Source organism: Heloderma suspectum, chromosome 4, assembly GCF_057233095.1.
Source record: "Heloderma suspectum isolate Gila_16-S chromosome 4, 16-S_ref, whole genome shotgun sequence".
Lineage (NCBI taxonomy): Eukaryota > Metazoa > Chordata > Lepidosauria > Squamata > Helodermatidae > Heloderma > Heloderma suspectum.
In genome coordinates, this window is record NC_139461.1 from 39,773,222 (window position 1) to 39,795,906 (window position 22,685).

General features: G+C 44.4%; 1 protein-coding gene across 2 annotated transcripts; it reads left to right on the top strand.

Moving 5' to 3' along the window:
- Positions 1–69: 69 nt before the first annotated feature.
- Positions 70–15,721, top strand: PABPC1 (poly(A) binding protein cytoplasmic 1). Of its 2 annotated transcripts, none has more exons than XM_084849036.1 (15): positions 70–754; positions 6,315–6,508; positions 6,606–6,721; positions 7,225–7,364; positions 8,854–8,948; positions 9,342–9,479; positions 9,566–9,661; positions 11,574–11,846; positions 12,094–12,184; positions 12,290–12,400; positions 12,588–12,742; positions 13,124–13,208; positions 14,123–14,253; positions 14,360–14,453; positions 15,293–15,721. In XM_084849036.1, the coding sequence occupies exons 1-14, from the start codon at positions 562–564 to the stop codon at positions 14,450–14,452; spliced, it is 1,911 nt and encodes a 636-aa protein (XP_084705162.1). In that variant the 5' UTR covers positions 70–561; the 3' UTR covers position 14,453; positions 15,293–15,721. The 2 variants fall into 2 exon arrangements, with proteins under 2 accessions (XP_084705162.1, XP_084705163.1); XM_084849037.1 differs by having other exon boundaries at positions 7,225–7,355.
- The last annotated feature ends 6,964 nt before the right edge of the window (positions 15,722–22,685 follow it).

The window sequence follows — 22,685 nt, forward strand, 5'->3', positions numbered from 1 at the left end:
CGTGCTGTACGCTGGAGGCGGTTGGGGGCGGGGCGGCTATATATAGTGCGCGGCCGGGGCGGCGGCCTCCCCCTTGTCCCCCGGCCGCTGACGGTGCTGTGTGCGCAGTGTGTGTGCTCCGGCCTTCCCGGACACACCAGCTCAGCTGCACCATTTATTACTAAAAGAAAAAAAAACCTTTAAAAATCCAAAAAAATCTTAAAAACCCGAAAAAAGCATTAAAAAAAATCCCTCGCCTACCACCCGCCCCCATCTGAAACCGGCCGGTTTGGTATAAAATAACCCGGTGAAGCGAAGCGAAGTCCCGGACCCGGCTCAGCCGAGAAGAGACCCGCCCAAACCACCACAAACAGCAGGAAGAAGAGCCGCCAGTAGCAGCAGACAGAGCAGCCCGCTCCGCCTCCTCCCGCCGGCACCAACGAGCGCTCCAGCGAGTCGCCAACCGTCGCCAACTGCCTCCGCGCAGCCGTTGAGTTCAGAACCCGGCGGCCCGTCGCGGCCTCCTCGGCGCTCGCGAGTCTGCCCGGCCTCCTCGTCCCCCCTCCCCGCTCCCCCGCCAGCATGAACCCCAGCGCCCCCAGCTACCCGATGGCCTCGCTCTACGTGGGGGACCTGCACCCCGATGTCACCGAGGCCATGCTCTACGAGAAGTTCAGCCCCGCCGGGCCCATCCTCTCCATCCGCGTCTGCAGGGACATGATCACCCGGCGCTCTCTGGGCTACGCCTATGTCAACTTCCAGCAGCCCGCCGATGGTGAGTAGCCGGGAGTGGTGCGCGGGGGGACACGTTTGGCCGTAGCATATGGAGGGTGGAAGGGGGTACGGTAGTTTCCTTCCTCCCTTGCCCACCCCACACGTACATCGGAGCCACCTTGACGAGCGGGCACATGGGGTGGGAAAGGAGCGGTGGGGCGCGACACGTGGGAGCAGCGGAGAAATGCGCGAGAGGGACGACGTAGCCGAATTTAGGGCCTAGGGGTGGGTTTCCAGGCCGACGGAGGTGAAGGGTAGAGCGGTTTGGAGGGAGGGAGCCCTACAGCTTCTCTCTGGGGCCGGCCCACCTCGACTGCTTCCTGTTCCCGGAGCCATGTTCTCGCCCCCCACGAGGGCTGCCGCACATTCCTTCCCTTCCGTCACTTCTCCCCCCGCCCCCCCGGTCATCTCTGGAGCATCCATTTTATAGAGTCAACTCGGCCCCTCGGCGTCCCGGGCCTGCCTCGCGGCGGCGCTTCCCTCAAAAGGCTTCCTCTTTCCCCGCCTCTCGGGCTGCGCCTTCCTTACTGTGAAATTCCGTACGCTTGGGTGCAAAGGGGGGAATGATTGGGGGGGGCACACGTGTGAGACCCAACTTCTGGGCTTCGTTCGAAGGCGTTTGACCGCCGCCCGACACATCATGCTGTGGGGGCGCCGCGAGGCCTCGTGGCTGGGAGGTGCCTCCACGCCACCGAAACTGAAGGGCAAGAAGGCCTCGTCAGCGAAAGGCCTGCCTAGATTCTCCTTCCGAGAAGGGGTTTGTGGTGATTTCTCCGAACCGGCCCGGCCTTCTGGGATAACGAGGCAGGGCCCTGAAGAGTCTCCGGCAAGGGCGTGTCAGGCGCTCTCTTCCTTCCGCCGGCGAAGGCGCGGAGAGCCGGGCTCCATGAGGAAGCTCAGATGAAAGGCGTCTTGGAGGAAATTCCAGAATAATTAGTACTTTTAAATGGCGACGGAGGAATGGGGTGCGAGTGAGTCGTGTGTCCGCAGAAAATAAAATGAAGTAGTAGAAGACACGCTTAATTATGTAAGAAGTGGACAGCTTCTTGCCCCATTGCATTGGGAGAGCAAGGGCGTAGGTTGTAATTTATAAAGGCTTCCTTTAATTATAGGAAAAAGTCAATAAAATAGTCTTAAACATTGGAGTTAAGGGGTGAAATTTTGAAGTAATTTTTGGCCCAAATGTCTGTTCTCCTGTTCCCACCCATCTCTTTTCCCATTTTTTAAGCCTTTGAGTGGTACTGTGTTTTTTTTAACATAAATACCTCAAACTTTAGGTGCCTTATAAATATTAAATAAGGATAGCACCTAGTGGAGGATAAGACTGGCAGCTGCCTCAATACGAGGTGCTGAGGAACAGGAGTGGGCTGGTGCTACTGCACTCATGTCCTGTTGTGGGTTTCCTATGGGCATCTGGCCACTGTGCAAACAGAATGCTGGACTTCATAGGCCTTTGGTCAATCCAGCACAGCTTTTCTTATGTTCAGTTGCATTAGGTGGCCCACAGATCAAACTAGGGAGCAGAAGGTGGCAAAACCCATTCTTCTAGCTGCTGGAAGGGCATTTAAGGGCTGGTCATCTGGTCATAGTACTGATTGATAAGGGGTAGTAGGTAAGCGCGTACCCAATCAAGACACCAGGATTTGGAGGAGAGAAAGTTCTGAGAAGAGTTTTGTCCTTCCCAAGTTCAGCTGACAGTCTTACCTTAAGGTGATTCACTGTGCATATTGAAAGCAGTTGGCCTACAGGCATAAGTAAAGAGTTGTTCTGTTTAGCTAGTGATCAGTTAATCCAGTGTAGGGTGCAATCCTATGGGGATAGTCAGCCACCACTGAATTTCGAGTTGACCGACTATCCAATGCAGGGCAGGGGGCGTGTGGAGGGGATCTTCTCCGCGCTCCGGCCACCCTACATTTGTGGCTAGATGGCCGATTTCAGCTGTTTCACTGGGGCACCATTGGGGGGGGGAAGGCCAAACGGCACATAGGAAGCATCGTATCAGCGCTTCCGCGGTGTCCCCCCCCCCCCGCGCGCACTCCCAGGAACACCCCCTTTTTGGCTGCTCTGTGCTGCTCTTCCGAATGCAGCGCTGGGGATGATCCACACCTTCTATGAGGCAGCGGGGGACGGAGGGAGGAGTTGGATTTCTGGGAACTGAGCTTGGAGCACTGGCTTTGAGCTCAGTTCCCATAAACCGAAAAATCCTATGGCCATCTAGATGCTATCTAGCAGCCATAGGATTGCGCCCTTAGATTCTCTTTATTAAATGCCACACATTAAATTCAATACGTTTCTGTAGCCATATTGGTTCCACAAATTGGCCAATGCTGAACAAACAAGACAAAAACCTTATGTGGACCAAGTAGTATTTAAAAGCTTGAAAACTTGCTTTCAAATGGAAGGGTCTGTATACTTGGATTCTGAGTCTGTATACTTAGCAGGGATAAGCCAAGTGAGACACATGCCTCCAAATTGGGCTTAGCTTTAGGGTTTTTTCCTAAGCATTCCTTCTACCAGCTTCAATCTTTTGCTAAGATGAGTTTTTCTTTTCCTCAGCTGGTGATTCATTCAACTGGTAAACTCAATATAAGAAGCATTTAGGAAGTGGCTAATAACTAAATCGCTATCTCAGAAAGGCTAGCAGTCACTGAATTAGCTATGTAATCTGGAGTTTTCTCATTTATACTGTCACTAGCTTAAAAAGTGAAGGAATTCAACTTGTTTAATTTGGTCATCATGAAGGTTGAAGATCTGTTCGCTTTTCTTCTTTAGCTAGGAAATCATTCTGAGATGGAGGGAAGTGCCATGACTTTGGCAGTGGCACACAAATATATTGAAAACATGTATCACTTTAAATGATTTGGAAGGCTGCTTTGTAATAACCAATACTTCTGAGTCACATAAAACTTGTATAAGTGAAACATGACCTTATCTGGAGGGAAGAGCTCTTCAGCATTGTCACTTTATTCTGTCATACTTAACTGCTGGCCTTGTCAATAATGGAACACTGCATCTTACGCTTTCTAAAAATTTGCTTTATCTAATTAGTACTTGGACTCTTGACTAAGCATTCCAATGGAAAACCTGTTTAGCCTTTGTTAGTCACATTGAAAGCAGTGCTACATGCTTTGCTCTTCTTCACTGAGCTCTGCCCCATTCTTCATTCTTACCCCCCTTCAGTGCAGATTTTATAGATGCGGAAGGGTGCCCAGCTACAGCAGTGTTATGCTGAGCTGGCAGTTCCCTTTGTGAGCTCTGTGCCTGAAAACAGGCAGACAGAACTGCTGTCTCAGTGCTGAATTGTGGGAGAACTGTGCAAAGCAGAGGTGGCAGCCTTGACTGGTTCTGTATATTCGGATTTAGGCCAGAAAGCACACACAGAACTTCACAGCACCGTCACCTTTGCTTCCATCTCTTTCCTCCATTCCATCAGAGGAACAGCCAATTGTTATGGTTTGGTTATGTTTCCTAGTAGGCTGGGACTGGCCACTGCCACTTGTGTTGCAGTACTCTGCCTCTCTTACCTAAAGGGCAAGAAGTCTTGGACAGAAAGGCAACTTTATTTGGTAGCTTTCACTCAAGCTTTTTCAATTTGTACAAGCATCCGTTGGCACTGCTTGGCTTGCAGTACCCACAGCTTGTTTGCCACTTAGATTCTCACCCAGAGACAGTTAATTTCTAGGGCAATATCCTTCACACATGTGACATTAGAGGATTTGTCTTTTCCCTTTGGAATAGTTGTAGAAGGACAGTGGGTATAGGAAACTTGAAAATATGGAATGATTTAGTTACCTGAGTGTCTAAAGATCTGATGCTAACCCTAGAAGATCATCATGTAGAAACTAGCTATATGCCCATGAAATTAAGGAATATATGTTTTGGAATGAAGAGCTGTAGTAGCATTGGCTTCTATGGATGGTTCCTTCTCTATTCTTAACACAGGCAGTTTCTAAGGCTGCCAGAAGCTCGCATTCATAATTGAAGTTGCTGCTGGGCGGTGAAGCACTTCATAGATGGAGTGGGAGACTTCTCCATTTGCTTCACCTGGAACACAGCTGCGGATTAAGCAAAGGTGGGGGAAATCCTTTCCATCTGTATTTTTTCCTGCTCAGTTGACCGTAGGGGAGGGAGTGCATCTAATGCCTGACTGCTAGGGATGTGCAAATGGGCAAAATTTGAACTCGCTGAAGTTCTCTGAAATCTATCGTTCTAACTCAAGTCTTATCAGATTGCAAGCTTGGTTTTTTTCGCTTGAAAATCAGTGCATATTTTTCCAAATGTACATATCAGTTGTGTACCTCTTTGAAATGTACACATTCTTCTCCCATTGATTAAAATGTACTTTGTGCACACTTTTCAGAAGTATGTATTTTTTTGGTCCACAAATCACATTGCAAGCTCAGAAATGTACAGATATCAACCACAAATTGTGTCTTGAGTCCGTTCAGTCCAGAATGTGCGAACTAGGTAAATCCTGATCAAAAACAACAAACAAATGTCTCATATGTCCCTACTGTCAGCACCCTCTTGCTGTTTGGCTGAAGTTCTGTAACTTCACATGATTTTAATGGATATTCTCACAGATCGGTCAAGTAATGTTCACCTCCTGAAGGAGAAAGTCCAGCATCATTGGGATTGGGAGAATTATCTCAGTAGAGGGTTAAGGGTCTCAGTGCTGAGATCATTTTGGGGCTATGCAGCAAAGTTACAAGGTGCCTACATATGGTAATGAAAATAGGATTTAATTTTGTGTGAAAATCAGAGCTGAAATTCACATTTTTTGAAAATACATTAGAAAGCACTGGCTTTAAGTCTCCTATCTTGTCTCTTTCTTTCTGCTAATAGAAAGCCCCTGTTATCTTTATACCTCTGCAGTATGGAAAGGGGTTTCAGAGTTGTGGGATGGTTCTGTTCATTTGGATGGGTAATTCTACGATGTAGCAAGTATAACATAGTGTCCCAAACAATTTCCTTTGAGATTCCTTTGGATATATCTGTAAAAATGTTAGAAGAAGGGCCATAGTTTATTACCTAGATAACAAATATGCAAAATAAAAATTCAAGTCATAAGCAGCCATAGAAATTGGAAGTTCTCAAAGTATAAAAGGTTATTACTGTTCAAGTACTCTTGTTACAAGCTTCTGTTCTCCAATATTGCTGTTAGCATTTTGTAGTAGTAGATACTTACACAGTTGCATCTCTTAAATGTCACGCACAGAAATTAAATATTTCAATAATCCTATCATTTTTATTTTTGCAAGATGGTGAGAAATTGATAGATAAGTAATAATGGGGCACATAAATGATGGTCCCTTCCTTAGTTTGAATGCTTATTCTGACTCCAACAAATTCTGCTGAATGTTTTGTTCAGTGTTTTCGCCTGTCACCTGGAATAGTGCAATCCTCCCTGAACGCCACAAATTGGAATAGTGTACAGTTACCTTGAGTTCAAGAAGCAAAGAACAAACTTGACTTTTATAGGCTGTGGCAAAGGCAAAACAATTAATTTTCGTAGTGTTGCCTTAAGATTAAAATGTAACACTAATTAACTTGTTTTGCAGCTGAACGAGCTTTAGATACTATGAATTTTGATGTCATTAAAGGCAAGCCAGTGCGTATCATGTGGTCTCAGCGTGATCCATCTCTACGTAAGAGTGGTGTTGGAAACATCTTCATTAAAAACTTGGACAAATCAATCGATAATAAAGCTTTGTATGATACATTTTCTGCTTTTGGGAACATCCTCTCTTGTAAGGTGAGTTGAAAGGAAGAGAAACAGAACAGGGGTTCTGCATTGGAATGAGCATAAATGCATTTGGATGGTCTCATAAGTATTATAATATTTTTCATAGGTTGTATGTGATGAAAATGGATCCAAAGGCTATGGGTTTGTACACTTTGAGACACAAGAAGCTGCAGAAAGAGCTATTGAAAAAATGAATGGAATGCTGCTTAATGATCGCAAAGTGTGAGTATACAAGTGCTTCCCTTGGAGCTTTTAAAACTTCTGAGTTCAAATTCAATGTCAAAAAGGCCAATTTTACCAAAATCTATAAATCAGAGGCTGATTTTAGTGTTGATTAGGTCATTGGAAATATATGTACAGAGTTGGGGGGGGGGTTTCTGCTACATCGCACAGGAACTGTGAGAGAGACACTATGTCACAATTGAGAGCAGTCATACTACACTGCCATGTTTCCCTGAATGGGGGAACACAGCAAAGTAATATGGTTGCCCCCTTGAGAACAGTCTGTCTCCCAAGACTGATAGAAGATTAGGAGCAGCTTAGTACTCCACTGTTTCCCTAAGTGGGGAAGCGTGCTATGGCAGTCGCTTGCATGCGGGGAACTGACACAGGGCATGGGTGAGCTTCTCTGTAGTTTTTATTGCATCAAATATTCTTACAGAAAGTGGTACCCTGAATCTTGTCAAAAGATCTAAGCATCTTTTCATCCTGTTTTTTTAAACTAGATTTGTTGGAAGGTTTAAATCTCGTAAAGAACGTGAAGCAGAGCTTGGAGCTCGTGCTAAGGAGTTCACTAACGTTTACATCAAGAATTTTGGAGAAGACATGGATGATGAAAGACTTAAGGAACTCTTTGGCAAGTTTGGTAATGTCACTTACTTTTCATGCATATAAAAATAAATTGAAAATGGGTGTGTACATAATGCTCCCACCCAGTTGGGACTTACATATCCCAACTCCTCATAAGACTCTGCCTTATATGGAGTCAGGCCATTATTTTTTTAACTAGAGATACCAGAAATTGAACCTGGAACCTTCTGTGAGAACATGCTTGTGCTCTACTACTGAGCTGTGATCGCTCGCTTCTTGGGAGTGCAGCCTTCCTGCCAATGGCCTTAACCCATATGTGATAATGTTGGCAGTACTGTTTACTTGTGTTAAGACTATGTAGAGGCTCCACTTAACAAGGATTTGAAGCCAGGGTTCCAAGCCAGTTTCAGATCCTGATTAACCTTAACTGTGTTAAAGTTCCAGCCAACAACACTTACAGTACAATCCTATGGGTTACAACCTTGTTAGGTGGAAACCTCTGATCTTGGAGGCTTTTAAGTATCCAGTGCCCTGCTGGTTGCTGTCATGGAGGCAATTTTTGCCCCTCTGTCTTTCCCCCTCTCTTGATACTGAGGCTGGAGAGGCCACACCTTTCTGTAGTGGTTGTGAGGTAGAGGGGTCTGAGGGAGGGATCAGATTCCAGAGTCCCCCTTCCAAGGTCGTAGCGGTGTCTACATCCTCAGAGGGGGGAGTTCGAAGAATCCTGTGGTCCCTGGGATGCTCAACTGGGACCACAGGATTTCTCTCTTAACCTCAAATAAGATGAGTGACAGAAATTTACACTCCAGAAGAGAGAAAGTAGGGGGGATGAGTGTGATCCCTCAGCCTGTTCCCAATTGCTTGCCCATGGTCATACAATTTAAGGTAGAAACTTAAAAAAAAATATTCTGGTGTGCTGTGCTGAAATAGCAAAGTGATTTAATGTACAGCAGGATAAAATCTCTAATGTGTGTACTTAACTTGAGCATAATGCCTAAAGCAGTTTATTGGTGTGTTAGTAATGATTGTAAATTATAGCCTGTTAAGTCCATGATTGTAGTGTTCATTTTCTTCTTTAGGTTAATTTTGTAATGTGCCCGGGAAGTCCAGGCATTCATTTCAAGATGAGTCCAACAAGACAAACCAGGGTCTGATGCTGATATTGTCAAACTATTAATTGCTAACTCCAGTTGGGAAATTAGTTTCCTAAATTGGGCATTGTCTTAGTTGCTGATGAACTTGCCAAGACTTAAGCAGTTAATATTTAGTGTTCACTATGCTGTGTATTGGCAAAAGGAGAGGGGGACGGCAGAGGATGAGATGGCTAGATAGCATCACCGATGCAATGAATATGAACTAGAGCACACTCCGGGAGAGAGCGGAGGACAAGAAGGCCTGGCGTGCTATGGTCCATGGGGTCACGAAGAGTCAGACACGACTTAACGACTGAACAACAACAACATGCTGTGTATTTGTACAGAGTACATTCTCTCTAAACATAGAGAACTGGAGAACGTATATAACAAATGTTGTGTACTTTTTAGGTCCTGCCTTGAGTGTGAAGGTTATGACTGATGAGAGTGGGAAATCCAAAGGCTTTGGCTTTGTCAGTTTTGAAAGACACGAAGATGCTCAGAAAGTAAGTACACAACCTTTCTATAAAATTTGTGGTGCATCGTGAGTGGTCACTAATTAAGTTTGTGGTTTTGGCCCTTTCATTTGTGTTAACAGATAAAAAGCAACATATGCCAAATCTGCCTTTCTGTGTGCCTTTATATCAACTGATTATGCAGTGTTGGTTTGCTGATACAGATCTAATATAGGTCTCCTTTTCATATAAATGTTTATGGTCTGTATAATCCCCTCCCTCAGAAGATGGAATCACATCTCAGTCTGCTTTCTGTCCGTGGTCTGTTTGTTTCTGTTCCTTGCTTTCTGACTTACATTCTTTTTATTTCCTCATGAGGCCTGACTAATGCTATATGGAATCAACCATGACAAACATTTTAAAGTATCTTTTTTATTTATGAAGGCCGTAGATGAGATGAATGGAAAGGAACTTAACGGAAAACAAATATATGTTGGCCGCGCTCAGAAAAAAGTAGAAAGACAAACAGAGCTCAAGCGCAAATTTGAACAAATGAAGCAGGACAGGATCACCAGATACCAGGTACATCATCGGCTGAACAAATAAGTTTTCATTGGGTCATATGTTCTACAAGGCAATCACTTCATATATTCAATTCATCTTTTCAGGGTGTAAATCTTTATGTGAAAAATCTTGATGATGGAATTGACGATGAGCGCCTACGCAAAGAATTTTCACCATTTGGCACAATTACTAGTGCAAAGGTAACATTCTGAACAGTTCATGCTTTTACAGTGATTTGGAGGAAGAATAACTGCCAGAAATAGTCCTTTAACAAACTGTAAGCTCATTGTCATTGTACCTAACTTTTGAGCAGAGTACATGCAGGCAAATCTACATCTACAACAACTGTTTACAGCACAATATTTAAGATTTTGGAGGAATTAGTGTACTGATAGACCTATTTCAATATGGCTTCAGACCCGGTTATGAGACAGAAACAGCTTTGGTCACCTTGGTGGATGACCTACGCCGGGAACTAGACGGGGGAGTGTGTCCCTGTTGGTTCTGCTGGACCTCTCAGCAGCTTTCAATACCATCGACTATGGTATCTTTCTGGGCCGCCTCGCTGGGATGGGACTTGGAGGCACTGTTTTATGGTGGCTCCATTCCTTCTTGGAGGGGGCAGACCCAGGAGGTGATGCTGGGGGATTTCCATTCGACTCCCTGGCCATTGGCCTGTGGAGTTCCTCAGGGTTCTGTTTTGTCCCCCATGCTATTTAACATATATATGAAACCATTGGGAGAGGTTGTCTGGCGTTTGGGGGCTCAGTGTCACCAGTATGCTGATGACACTCCTACTTTTCCTTTCCATCTAATTCCAAGGAAGCTGTTGCAGTGCTAAACCAGTGTCTGTCCGCAGTAATGGACTGGGTCAGGGCAAACAAATTGAAGCTTAATCCAGACAAGACAGAGGTGCTCCTGGTCAGTCGAAATGTAGATCCTGGAATAGGGATTCAGCTTGTGCTTGATGGGGTTACACTTCCCCTGAAGACACAGGTTTGCAGCTTGGGTGTACTTCTGGATTCAGCCCTGAGCCTGGATGCCCAGGTTTCAGCAGCGGGTAGGAGTGCATTTGCACAGTTAAAGCTAGTGCATCAGCTGTCCCCATTCCTTGAGATGTCTGGTTTGGCCACAGTAACACATGCCTTAGTTACATCCTGTTTAGATTACTGTAACACGCTGTATGTGGGGCTGCCTCTGAAGAGTGTTCAGAAACTTCAGCTGGTTCAAAGAGCTGCTGCCAGACTGTTGACGGGGGTTGGCTACAAGGAGCATACAACTCCCCTGCTAAAACAGCTTCACTGGATCCCAGTCTGTTTCTGGGCACAATTCAAAGTGCTGGTCATGACCTATAAAGCCCTATACAGCCCCCCTATGAGCCTGCTCATGCCCTGAGATCTTCAGCAGAGGTCCTTCTCACTGTCCCACCACAGGCTCTCCTGGTGGGAACGCAGGAGAGGGCCTTCTCGGTGGCTGCCCCAAGGCTCTCGAACTCCCTTCCCAGTGAGGTGGGAGTGTCACCCTCCTTGGTATATTTCTGCAGGCAGGCAAGAACTTTTTTGTTCCAGCAGGCCATTGGGGATAGATAATCTGGACCTGTGAGAATATGATGGATTGGCACTATTGTTTATATTGTTGCTGTCCTTTTAAATTCTGATACTTTATACAATTTAAATAATATTGATGATTTAATTATATTTTTAACTTCTGTATATTTCTATTTATATATTTTAACTGTACAAGTTTTTAATGTTGTAAAGCTGCCTTGAGTCCCAGTAAATAAATATGATGATGATAACAATACATGGATACTTTTGGTGCAAAATTGCCAAGCTGCTAAATTGCTTAGCTGTCACTGTACCATAAAACCTTCCAATCTGTCTCCCTATGTGGGAGGACCAAGTAATTAATTGTATAAATCAAAATTAATTTATGCGGCTGGGGCTAGTTAGTCACCAGAGGAAGCAGGTATTGTGCACAAAGAAACTGACAAATGGTTAAAGTCATTAAAAAGATACGTTAAATTATCTACAATCACAAACTATATTGGAATAACTTGGTGGGATGTTGTAAGGTAGTCTGTTTCATTCTCTCCATTGCTTATTTTGACAGGTCATGATGGAAGGGGGCCGCAGTAAAGGGTTTGGGTTTGTCTGCTTTTCTTCACCAGAAGAAGCAACTAAAGCAGTTACAGAAATGAATGGTAGAATTGTGGCCACCAAACCACTATACGTAGCCTTAGCCCAACGTAAAGAAGAACGCCAAGCTCACCTCACCAACCAGTACATGCAGAGAATGGCAAGTGTGAGAGCAGTGCCCAATCCAGTCATCAACCCTTACCAGCCAGCACCACCTTCAGGTTACTTCATGGCAGCTATCCCACAGGTATGACTATGGCTTGGACTATGTTCCTATTAATGAGTAGAACTGCAGTGAAATACTAGAAATGTGGTATATATTAGAAGAGTTTGGGTCTGGTGCTTCAGAAAGCCCTGAAATGTTTATATGAAATAGTCAAATGTTTGAGTTTGATTGGAATTGCTAATGTCATGAAGCATTTTTGTGCTACAGTAAAGTACTAAAGCTGGTGGCTGAAACAAATACTACACTGATTGTTGTTGTTGTTTGACAGACACAAAACCGAGCTGCGTACTATCCTACTAGCCAGCTTCCTCAACTCAGACCAAGTCCTCGCTGGGCTGCTCAGGGTGCCAGACCTCATCGTAAGTGACTTGTTTTTCTTAAGGCATTTGGGGCAGCTTGGCTAACAAAAACTTGAGTCTGTTGGTTCCAAAACACATACTTACAGTAAATGATATTAAATGCAGCTTTCCAGAACATGCCAGGTGCCATCCGCCCTGCAGCTCCGAGACCACCATTCAGTACCATAAGGCCTGCTTCATCACAGGTTCCACGAGTAATGTCAACACAGCGTGTTGGTGAGTTCTGGTGCTGAAATACTTTATTGCCTTAGTTCAGTTAATGCATGCACTTCAATTAGGCCTACAAGTCTGAATGTAATATATTTTCAAAGGACTGTCTTAAGCTAGATGGTGAAAGGAGGTCCATTAAAATGCAGTTTAGCAAGATTCTCCACATAGCCTGAAGTCATCACTTGTTTTCCAGCTAACACATCAACACAAACCATGGGTCCACGTCCAGCAGCAGCTGCTGCTGCAGCTACTCCAGCTGTGCGCCCCGTTCCGCAATATAAGTATGCTGCAGGTGTTCGCAATCCTCAGCAACACCTTAATACACAACCTCAGGTTGCTATGCAGCAGGTAAGTGTAATAGTTACAGTTTTACTTTTGTTTGGGGTAACCTTCAAAGTTACATTTACAACCTGAACCAACCTTTTCAGAGTTAGACATGCCTAAGCCTAGTGAAATCAATGAGCTTAGGTGCACAGAACTTTGCATGGGATCTGGCTATAAGTTAGTTTTTCATAAAACTAACTTATGATTTTAGTTAATTTCTTTAGGCCACAAAGAACATGAAGGCTCAAAGTAGAAATTAGTGTACCCTGCCATTAACGAGCAGGCATTCCAGTCCTCACTTGCCAGTGATAAAATCAGGTTTATTTTAGTAATCCAAATATAATTGACGATACCAAACAGAATCTGATGAAGTGTCCCATAATTCTCCTTCCCCTCTGATTCTAGCCTGCTGTCCATGTGCAAGGTCAGGAACCTTTGACTGCTTCCATGTTGGCTTCTGCCCCTCCACAAGAACAAAAACAGATGTTGGGTAAGTCAATGTATCACTTAGGGTGGGGCTTACTTGGGAGGAAGAATGGGACAGGAGCGTTAGGGAGCAGCAGCACACATTTTGGCATATTTTACTGGTGAGTCCAAATAATCAGGGTTGGATCCGAAGAGCCATGAGCATAAGGAAAATGGCTGCTATTCCTGTTTCTAGATTGCTTGTGCAAGGGCTTGCACAGTGCTGTAATAGGCTTTTAAAGGAGTTTTCGTCTTAACCTTGCACAAGGTTAAGTTGTGGAAGTTGCACAAGCAGAAAATTATCTTTGGATTTAATTCTGTTTTACTCATGTATTACCCTAGTGCAAGGAGTAAAATAGCCCTTCCATGAGCAGAAATGCCTTCTCATGGGGAGCGCACTTTGGGTCCAACTCTCACGAATCAGGATTTCTGAAAGTGTGAGGTGTTGGCTGCTGCTGGGATTGTTTAAAGGGAAGGAGAAGGGGGACCACTACTGCAGGGCCAGTTAACTCAGATTGGTAGTTATACAGGGGAAAGAGAGTGTGTAGGTGCCAGGGGGTGAGAGGAAGATGCAATTCACCCACTGAGTGGGTGAGCCCTATGAAGGTATTAGGATGGAAAAGGTTATCAAGAAATGATACTTAATAGTCCAACCCATTATATGGCATCAGCTATTGTCCAGAAAAAGCTGCAGGATCTGAGTTCAACACACTTCAGGCTTAATATAATAGGTTTCACATCCTAATGCCTGTAACTTTGAGCTTATACCCTTAAAATTAACCCTTGCTCTTCTACTAGAGGAGTAAGTATTTTTAGTTTGCAAGTGGCCAGTATGTGCTAATTTTGAGGCATGTTAAATATAAATCCTTCAGTGTAGGGCAACAAATTACTGCTTGAGAGGCAAGTATAAATCTTGCACACTTGTCACCTGTTTTCTAGGAGAACGCCTGTTCCCTCTTATTCAAGCCATGCATCCAACTCTGGCGGGTAAAATCACTGGTATGTTGTTAGAGATTGATAACTCCGAACTCCTCCATATGCTTGAGTCTCCTGAATCTCTTCGTTCGAAGGTAGGTGGATTTTTAGTATCAGTAGCCCTTTTTTTAGATGCGGTTTAGCTGTAGAGCTAGCATACATTTACAGAAATACTAATAGAATAGTTTTTATCTTAACAAGGTTGATGAAGCTGTAGCCGTACTGCAAGCCCACCAAGCTAAAGAAGCTGCTCAGAAAGCAGTTAACAATCCAGCGGGTGTTCCAAGTGTCTAAAGTAAGTATTCTTGACAATAGGCTTCAAATGCACTTACACTTGTGAGAATCACTGTGATACAGCACTGTTTGCTGGTGCTTTCTGCTAGAAGCAGAACATCATAATGAGTAACAGTCCCACCTTTGAGATGTCATTTTCACCCTGGACTTTGGGCAAGGTTACAGCTTAACTCTTGTTGTGTCTTTGGCTGCATGGCTGTTGTATCCCCTCTCTGAGCTCCATACAACTACAAATGAAGATTTCCATCATTGTGGAAACATAATTACGTGGCAAGATATTTTTAATTGTGTTTCTTCTAGAGCTGATATTCAACTTGCATTGTTTTTTGAACGAAAATCAGGGCTATCTTGGTAGCCATAAGGACTAGAAACCTAAAAAATACAAAAGCTGCATTCTGATTTTCTGTTCCAAGTGCTTTTTCTGTACTTCTGCAGAATCAAACAATACTTATTGCCCTGGTGACACTTCCATCCATGCTATTCAGAATGTTAAGTGTGCTAGGGGAAATTTCTTAAGTGTATGCCAAAAATAGCTGAAGAGCTATAATTAGATTTTTCTTCAGATCTTTTTCCAGGCAATTTTGGTACAATAAGCACAGTTCTGTGATGCATGAGTTCTGTAGGCTGGTACAGATTATCATTACTCGCTGGTAGAGCACAACAAAAAGCAAGCCCACGGTAGGTTCTGAATCCTAACCATTGTAAGAACAGAAATATTACATCTGTACCCAGCCAGAGTATACTGCTTTGTGGTTTCAGTTACAGTTATAGATAATATGATGAACTTGTGTTTCAAAAGAAGTTATTTCCATATTAATGCTTGAATTCTTTTGGTTACAGATGATCCGGGACTATGCATTATAATTTCGCTTCACCGAAGAAAAAAATCTAAACATGGAAAAACTACTAAATATTGAGAAAAACATTGCAAAATATAAAATAAATAAAAAAAGGAAAGGAAACTTTGAAGCTTATGTACACAACAAATGCCAGGACTAGCAAAACCGTTAGTCCTAGATTACCTATTGATTTAAAATACAAAAAAATAGCAAAAATTTAAAAAACAAATTGTTTTATAAACCCGGGGAAAAGAATTTTCAGCACAGTACAAAAAATTTAAAGCATTCCTTTCTTTAATTTTGTAATTTACTGTGGAAAATCTCAGAATATCACTACTGTTGTAGTTAACGGTAAGGATTGATAGCTGAGCAAAGAACCATAATTTGGATTATAAAATTCTTGCTTTAATAAAAATTCCTTAAACACTGATCTATTTGCATTTTCCTTCTGTGCTTCTAGTGAGATTCAGACTAAAATATGAATCTAGAATGCCAGATAGTATGAATCCAGTTTCAGATGAGATTAACCTACATTTGAGCCAGCTGTTAATGAGGTGTCTGTAAGCACTTGAATGAACTGAACAGCTGGATTCATTTCTTCATAGTTTAAAATTTTCAGCATTTTCTAGAGCTGAATCAGTGAATCAGCATTTAATTAGTAAAATACAAATAGAAATAATGTGCTTGTATACATCTTGCTGTTAAGATGGAGGCACACTGGAGTTGAGTAATATAAATAGGTTTGAATTAATCCTCGTTAAAGGCCTTATTCTTCCCAAAAGCTTATTTTAAAAGGCTGCTAAGCTTGTAAATTATAATAGATTTTTCCTGAGGACAGCAGGCCTGACAAAAGGGAACAGAGTAGATGGTTTGCCAAACCAGGCATGTTGGCAGTGATGAGTAACAGAGTGAACTGAACAGTGTGCTTGGGTTTTGTTGCAAATCAACATGTTCCAGCTGTCACATAGTTTACTGGGGTTGGTGTAAAGCTGAGTTGATAGGTTATGGGAGCAAAGAGTTGAGGGGACACAGTAAATGTAGGCTCCAAAAACAGCTGTTCAGTATCCATTTGTAATGCGTCAAGACTATGCTAACATCTTACTTCGTTGCTTGGCGACAGCAAGAATTAATGGCAGCTTTCCATATTTTAGTCTTGTGTATTTAACTGTGTGAGACAAGCAACCCAGCTACCTAGCATGAAAAGTGCAGTCATCTGATTTCTTTAAGCACATTAAAATGACAACTTTCAGACTGCGGCTCTACATTCCTCTAAATAGGTGTCTGCATTCCCATGTGTACCAGCCTGCATACAACCCACTCTCCATAGGCAGCAAGTGCCAGCACTGATCTAAAGTACTATAACATGCCCTGATCATTGGCTGAATTGGCTTTTAATGCCAAATTGTTGGCTATAGAGTTGGAAGATGAAAATAAGACCTATATTGGTTCATTGTAGAGCTTGCTTAAGTGATGTTAGTATACAAGACAAGAAGATAAATGCATTTCAGCAGTAGGATGTGTGGTTAGCAGATCGAAGAGTAAATATGCTGTTGGATGGTCCTTTAATCAGCCTGTTCAGAACAAAGAAAGCTAATCCTGGTAGTTTGAATTATTTTCTGTAGGGTCCCATTGTATTTCACTGTGTATATCATCCTTAGAGCAAAGAATCTCCCTCCTTATTCCAGTTCTTGGCCCAGGATCAAGATTACATTCTGATATCTCTGTCCCTCAAACTCGTATATTCCAATGATTAGTATTGAACCTGGAGTCCAGGAGTATAGTGCAGTGAAAGACCAAAAATATCAGCTGAATGTCTCAGTATGTGTCTCTATCCTCCCAGGCACCTTGCAAATAAAGGAAAGCAGCTTTTTTTTATGGCTGATCTTAAATCTTGACTAGATTACAAACCTTGGCTAAACCTTTGCGATGAGGTCATTTCCCATTGTACAGTAGCTGAGTTATTCATGTCTAGGAACACAACTGGTGTTTGTTTAGAACTGAAGTCTGTAAGTGGGAGGTTGCCATGCTGCAAAGCAAAGTGCTGCCCTCCAGCACCATCTTTATTTGGGTTCAAAAGAATGGTTTTGTGTTTGGGAGCTCAGACCGCACCTCTGCCTTGTACTAAAGTTCTTGGCCAAGTTCCTTTTCTTTTAGTCTCACCAGTTTGCCTTCTGGGAAATGAGTATTTTGTGACTGGCTATGCCCACTATATAGGGGCCGCGGTGGCTTAGTGGTTAAGACGCTGAACTGCAGACTGGAAGGTCGGCAGGTCAGCAGTTCGAGACCTGAGTGCTGCGTGACAGAGTGAGCTCCCGTCTTCAGTCCCAGCTTCTGCCAACCTAGCAGTTCGAAAGCAAGAAATTGCAAGTAGATAAATAGGTACCGCCTTGGCGGGAAAGGTAACGGCGTTCCGTGCACCTCGGTGTTCAGTCATGCCGGCCACATGACCACGGAAGCGCCTTCGGACAGCGCTGGCTCTTCGGCTTAGAAACGGGGATGAGCACCGCACCCTAGAGTCAGACACAACTGGTTGGGGACACCTTTACCTTTTACCTTTATGCCCACTATGGGAGCTATTTTATGAATGAGCAAAGCTCCTCCTCCCCCATGACAACCATGGTGTAAGAATGCCCATGTGATGCAGCACTGCAAATTTGCCAGCGAAGGCACAGGTTTGGGGAGCACTGGCTTAGAAGAATACCACAAGATTGCCAATCAGGTCCTATGAATAACTCCTTGAAAAGTACACACAAACTTTTCTTGTAGTGCTTTTCTAGGTGTAGCAGTACTCTCAGAGCCCGTGCTACATACACTACAATAAGCATCTATTTTCCCTTCGGAAGAATAGCAATTTGCCTACCCCAGGTTGCCTTTAGAATGGAATGCGATGGAATACTACACTGCTAATGGGGCAAGCTTTTACAAACCACAAGGCATTAATGTTCCGTAACCTTATTACTTGCTTTGGCTCTGTCTAAAGCATATTGTCAAAATAATGTGGTCTAGATTAGGGATGTCAGAGAATTCCACCACGGATCTCAGGGAGGCCGAATGCCAGCGCATTCGGCCCCCTGAAATCAGTGGCGGAATAGTTTGCCGCCACCCCCAACCCCCCCTGGGACGGGACTTACCTTGGGCGGCTCTTCCTGGCAGCGGCGGCTCCAGTAGTAGTTCGGCGGCGGTGGCTGCAGCGGCCGGTCTTCCGACCGGCTGCTGCCATTTCCAGTTAAAAAAAACAAACGTGATAGGCTACGTAAAGATTTACGTAGCCTATCACGGCTAGATTTTTTAAAAAACACTGTGATAGACTACGTAAATCTTTACATAGACTAAGACGGTGAAAATAAGGGGAACGCAAATAGCGTGTCTACGCTATTTGCGTTCCCCTTATTTTCGCCGTCTTAGTCTATGTAAATGTTTACATAGACTAAGATGTGCCAAAATAAGGAATGCAAACACATTTGCGTACGCGTGTGCTTTTTTCCTTTTAAATCAGCCGTGATAGGCTACGTAAACACGTAGCCTATCACGACCGACTGCAGGGACACAAATGGCGGCGGCTACGGCCGCCGCCATTTGCGTCCCTGCTAGCCAGCGGCTGGATGTCCGGCCGCTGCCAGAGCCGGCCAGCGGCTCCGCAGAATATCTGCGGAGCAGAGCTGGCCAGCCAGCCAGAATTTCGGGGGGGAGGGACGGAGCATCTCCCCCCCCGGCCAGAATTTCGGGGGGAGGGACGGAGCACCTCCCCCCCCCCCCAGCATCAGCATAATCCGCGAACAGCTAAGTGACTTTCGTACATCCCTAACTTAGATGTTTCTACAGAGGAACACAATGGAAGATAACCTTTTCAGCTAAGTTTTGAGGTTCCAGGGCTGATTGGCTCCTTGTGCATGTGTTCGTTTGCCACTGCGTGGTGCTATAATCCCAGAAATAATTTGCATGTGGAATAGGGATGTACCAAACACCTACCTGGCTCCGCACCGGGCAATCCGCAGTGGGGAGGAGGCGCTCCATCCCTCCACCCGGAATCCTGCCCGGCCGCCCACAGCTGGACATCCGGCCGCTGGGCAGCCCTGCAGGGACGCAAATGGTGGCTGTCGTAGCCGCTGCCATTTGTGTCCCTGTACTGAGCTGTGATAAGCTACGTAAATATTTACGTAGCCTATCACAGCAGGGGGAAAAAACCCAGCATACGCAAATGCTGCTACTGCCATTTGTGTACGCTGGGGTCCCCCCCCTGCCGTGATAGGCTATGTAAGTATTTACGTGGCCTATCATGGCTATGAAGAGGAAGCGAATGGCGGCCGCAGGACAGCCACCATTCGCAAAGCAGCGCGGATGGGAGCAAGTAAGTGCTCCGTTTTGCACGCCTTTCGTGGGGTGGGGGGCGGGGGCTTCATTCCGCAACGGATTTCAGGGGGCTGAATGCACTGGTATTCAGCCTCACCGAGATCTGTCGCGGAATTCTCTGACATCCCTAATGTGGAAGGTTAGAATGAAAATGTCGGTGAGAAAGACCCTGTTTTGAGTGTTCTGTGAATGTAGCTGCGGCTTTGTGACCTCTATACAGTTCTCCGCTTGAGATGTGCATTTTAACTCGTATTGCAGAATTTTCTGGAGGTGACAGGAATGGAGAGGCTTCTCCCCCTACCCACCCCTAGTTTTGCCTCACCTAGAGTATGTGGTAGACACAATGCTTCCTGCCCCCTTGTGTCTTATCAGCTATGGCGAAGTGGCAGCAGTAAGGCCTTTAGAAGGGAAATTGGGTGTTTCTTTTGTGTTGAAGCCACTGTTGGTTTTCCCCAGTGAGTTGGTTGGTCGGTCTCTCCCTCCATCTCTCCCCCCCCCTCCTGCCCCAGTTTTCTTTGCCTCACTGTCTTTGTGGTGTGAAGTTTTGAGGAGTAGGTTTGTCTGGAGAAATGGCAGCAAAGCCTGTCATGCTAATGTCAACACTTGTGTGATTTCATTTCCGCATCTCTAATATGTGAACCGGAAGAGATGCAAGACCCTTATTAAAAAGTACTTCTCTTTTGCTTATCAGCCCCACTTAGCAGTAAAAGAATATATGCCAGCAGGGCAAGGGGACAATGGAGAAAAGTGACCAGTTAAAGAGTTCGGAGCCTTTGAGGGGAAAAAACATTAACAAAGCTTGCAAACTTGTTGACACATGTCCTAGAAGTTGAGCTCATTTCATATTTTTGCAGTGCTGTGTGATGGACAAAGTTTGCACTAAGCAATGAGTATCCTTTCTCCTGTCCTCCTTCATTTCTGTCCTCCATCAAGATGTAAGAGTGTGCTGAGATGAATAAAGAATTATGTAACTAGTTCCAAGTGCAACTCTCACTTCTAAGCCAACAGATCTGGTTTGGCAGAAAGTTCAAATGAGAAGTGCTTATGCCAAGAGCTGTACTTGGGCTGGCTGGGAGTAATCCATGGCTTGCAAGACGTACAGTGGGTTCCAAGGAATGCAGTCGAAGAAAAATAACCACTATCGCTGTTCTACAAATAAGTTTAAGAGACAGAGAAGGGGAAAGAAAAAGGAACAAAATTTGAGGGAAAGAAAACCCAAGAAACACTTTGGAAGATAATAGAATATTACTTCTGAGATGGACTAGATGGATTAGATCTTTTGAGAGAGAGAGAGAGAGATCTCAAAAGCATAAGAACAGCCATGCTGGACCCTTGATCTAATCCATCTAGTCCAGCATTCTGTTAACACAGTGGCCACACAGGGCAGAAAACCTACAAGTAGGACATGAGTGTAATAGCACCCTCCAAGCAACTGGTGTATATAGGCATACTGTCTCTGATACTGGAGATAGCATATAGTTATCAGGCCTAGTAGCCATTGATAGCCTTATGGTCCATGAATTTGTCTAATCCCCTCTTAAATCCATCTAAATTAGTGGCCATTACTACATCTTGTGGAAGTGAATTCTATAGTTTAACTATGTGCTGTGTGGAGAAGTCTGTCTTTTTATCTGTCCTGAATCTCCCACCAATCAGCTTCATAGGATGAGCCCAGGTTCTAGTATTATATGAGAGGGAGAGAAATATCTCTCTATTCACTTCCTCCACACCATGCATAATTCTCAGGGGTCCCTCCTACCTTTAGGAACTCCATCCCTGGCCCTTCCTTTGTTTTAGCATCTAGGGAGATGGGGCAGAGCATCCATTTTACAAACAGCAATACTGATGTACAGGACTCAGTTTCAAAAACACACCTTGGATTTGGATTTTCTCCTTGTCTATGAAATAGTTGATAATTATTTTTCACACACCATTGTGGAAAATCTCTCCTGCAGGCTCCCTCGCTGTTGGTTGTATGCTCAATAGTCAGCATTTTTCTTCTCTGGCAATTAACCTGCTTATTCAGCAATTCCATTCTGTCTTGTGTCTTACCAGTGCGCATTTCATTTCTGAGGTTTCTGTTAGCTTTGCTGTGCCACTGCCGAAAACAAAGAAACACTGACCAGCAACAGTACCCCTGACAAGCATGTGGGCCTTGGCCAATTTTGCTGATTTCCTCTAGCTTTTCATTATTTTGGTTGCAGTGCATTAATTTTTAAGAGAGGTGCTGGAACTAAAATTTAATCATGCCTGAAAGTTGCACATTCATAGCCCAGAAGCTCTTCTCCCTAATCCAAGTTTTTGAGGGTTAATTGTGGTTATTTGAAAACTTCCATATATAGAGTTCTGTTTCCTTCACCCATTCACCATAAATATGATTTCATATGATCCAAAGCTGTGTTGAAAATGTGTTAGCATCAGTCAGCCTGTCTCATCTTAAGCCCTGCTTTGTATTCCTTTAAGGCAGCAGTCCCCAACCTTTTTGGCACCAGGGACTGGTTTCGTGGAATACAATTTTTCCACGGACTGGGGGAGATGGTTTCGCTGGTGGACCTCTGGCTGCTGGGATGCAAATGGCGTCCACATAGTGGATGCCATTTGTGTCCCTGTTCTTTGCCGTAATAGGCTACGTAAAGATTTACATAGCCTATTACTTGAAGAACAGGGATGCAAATGGCAGCGTGAATGGTGGAAGTCCGCCAGTAGCCGGAGTCAGCTGGCAGCTCTGTGGACCTGCCACGGAGCCGGCCAGGGCTGGCAAGGATTCCGGGGGAGGGGACCAATCACCTCCCCCCCTGCGGACCCCCGCAGACTCAAGGTAAGGGGGTTTTGCACACCCCTAACACGGCCTGGTTCCTAACAGGCCATGGACTGGTACTGGTCCGTGGCCTGGGGGTTGGCGACCCCTGCTTTAAGGTGATAGGGGTAATGCTGCCAACTCAGACTGAACAATGATACCTTTATTTTATTAAATAAAAGAAAATATTTATATTTGTTTATTTGTTTATTTTATTTCTATACTGCCCAATAGCCAAAACACTCTG

Excerpts from the sequence above, each read along its gene's own strand:
- PABPC1 (XM_084849036.1), top strand. The coding sequence starts at position 562 with ATGAACCCCAGCGCCCCCAGCTACCCGATGGCCTCGCTCTACGTGGGG. Across the intron at positions 6,509-6,605 it reads GGAACATCCTCTCTTGTAAG|GTTGTATGTGATGAAAATGG; the intron begins GTGAGTTGAAAG and ends TATTTTTCATAG. Across the intron at positions 6,722-7,224 it reads CTGCTTAATGATCGCAAAGT|ATTTGTTGGAAGGTTTAAAT; the intron begins GTGAGTATACAA and ends TTTTTAAACTAG.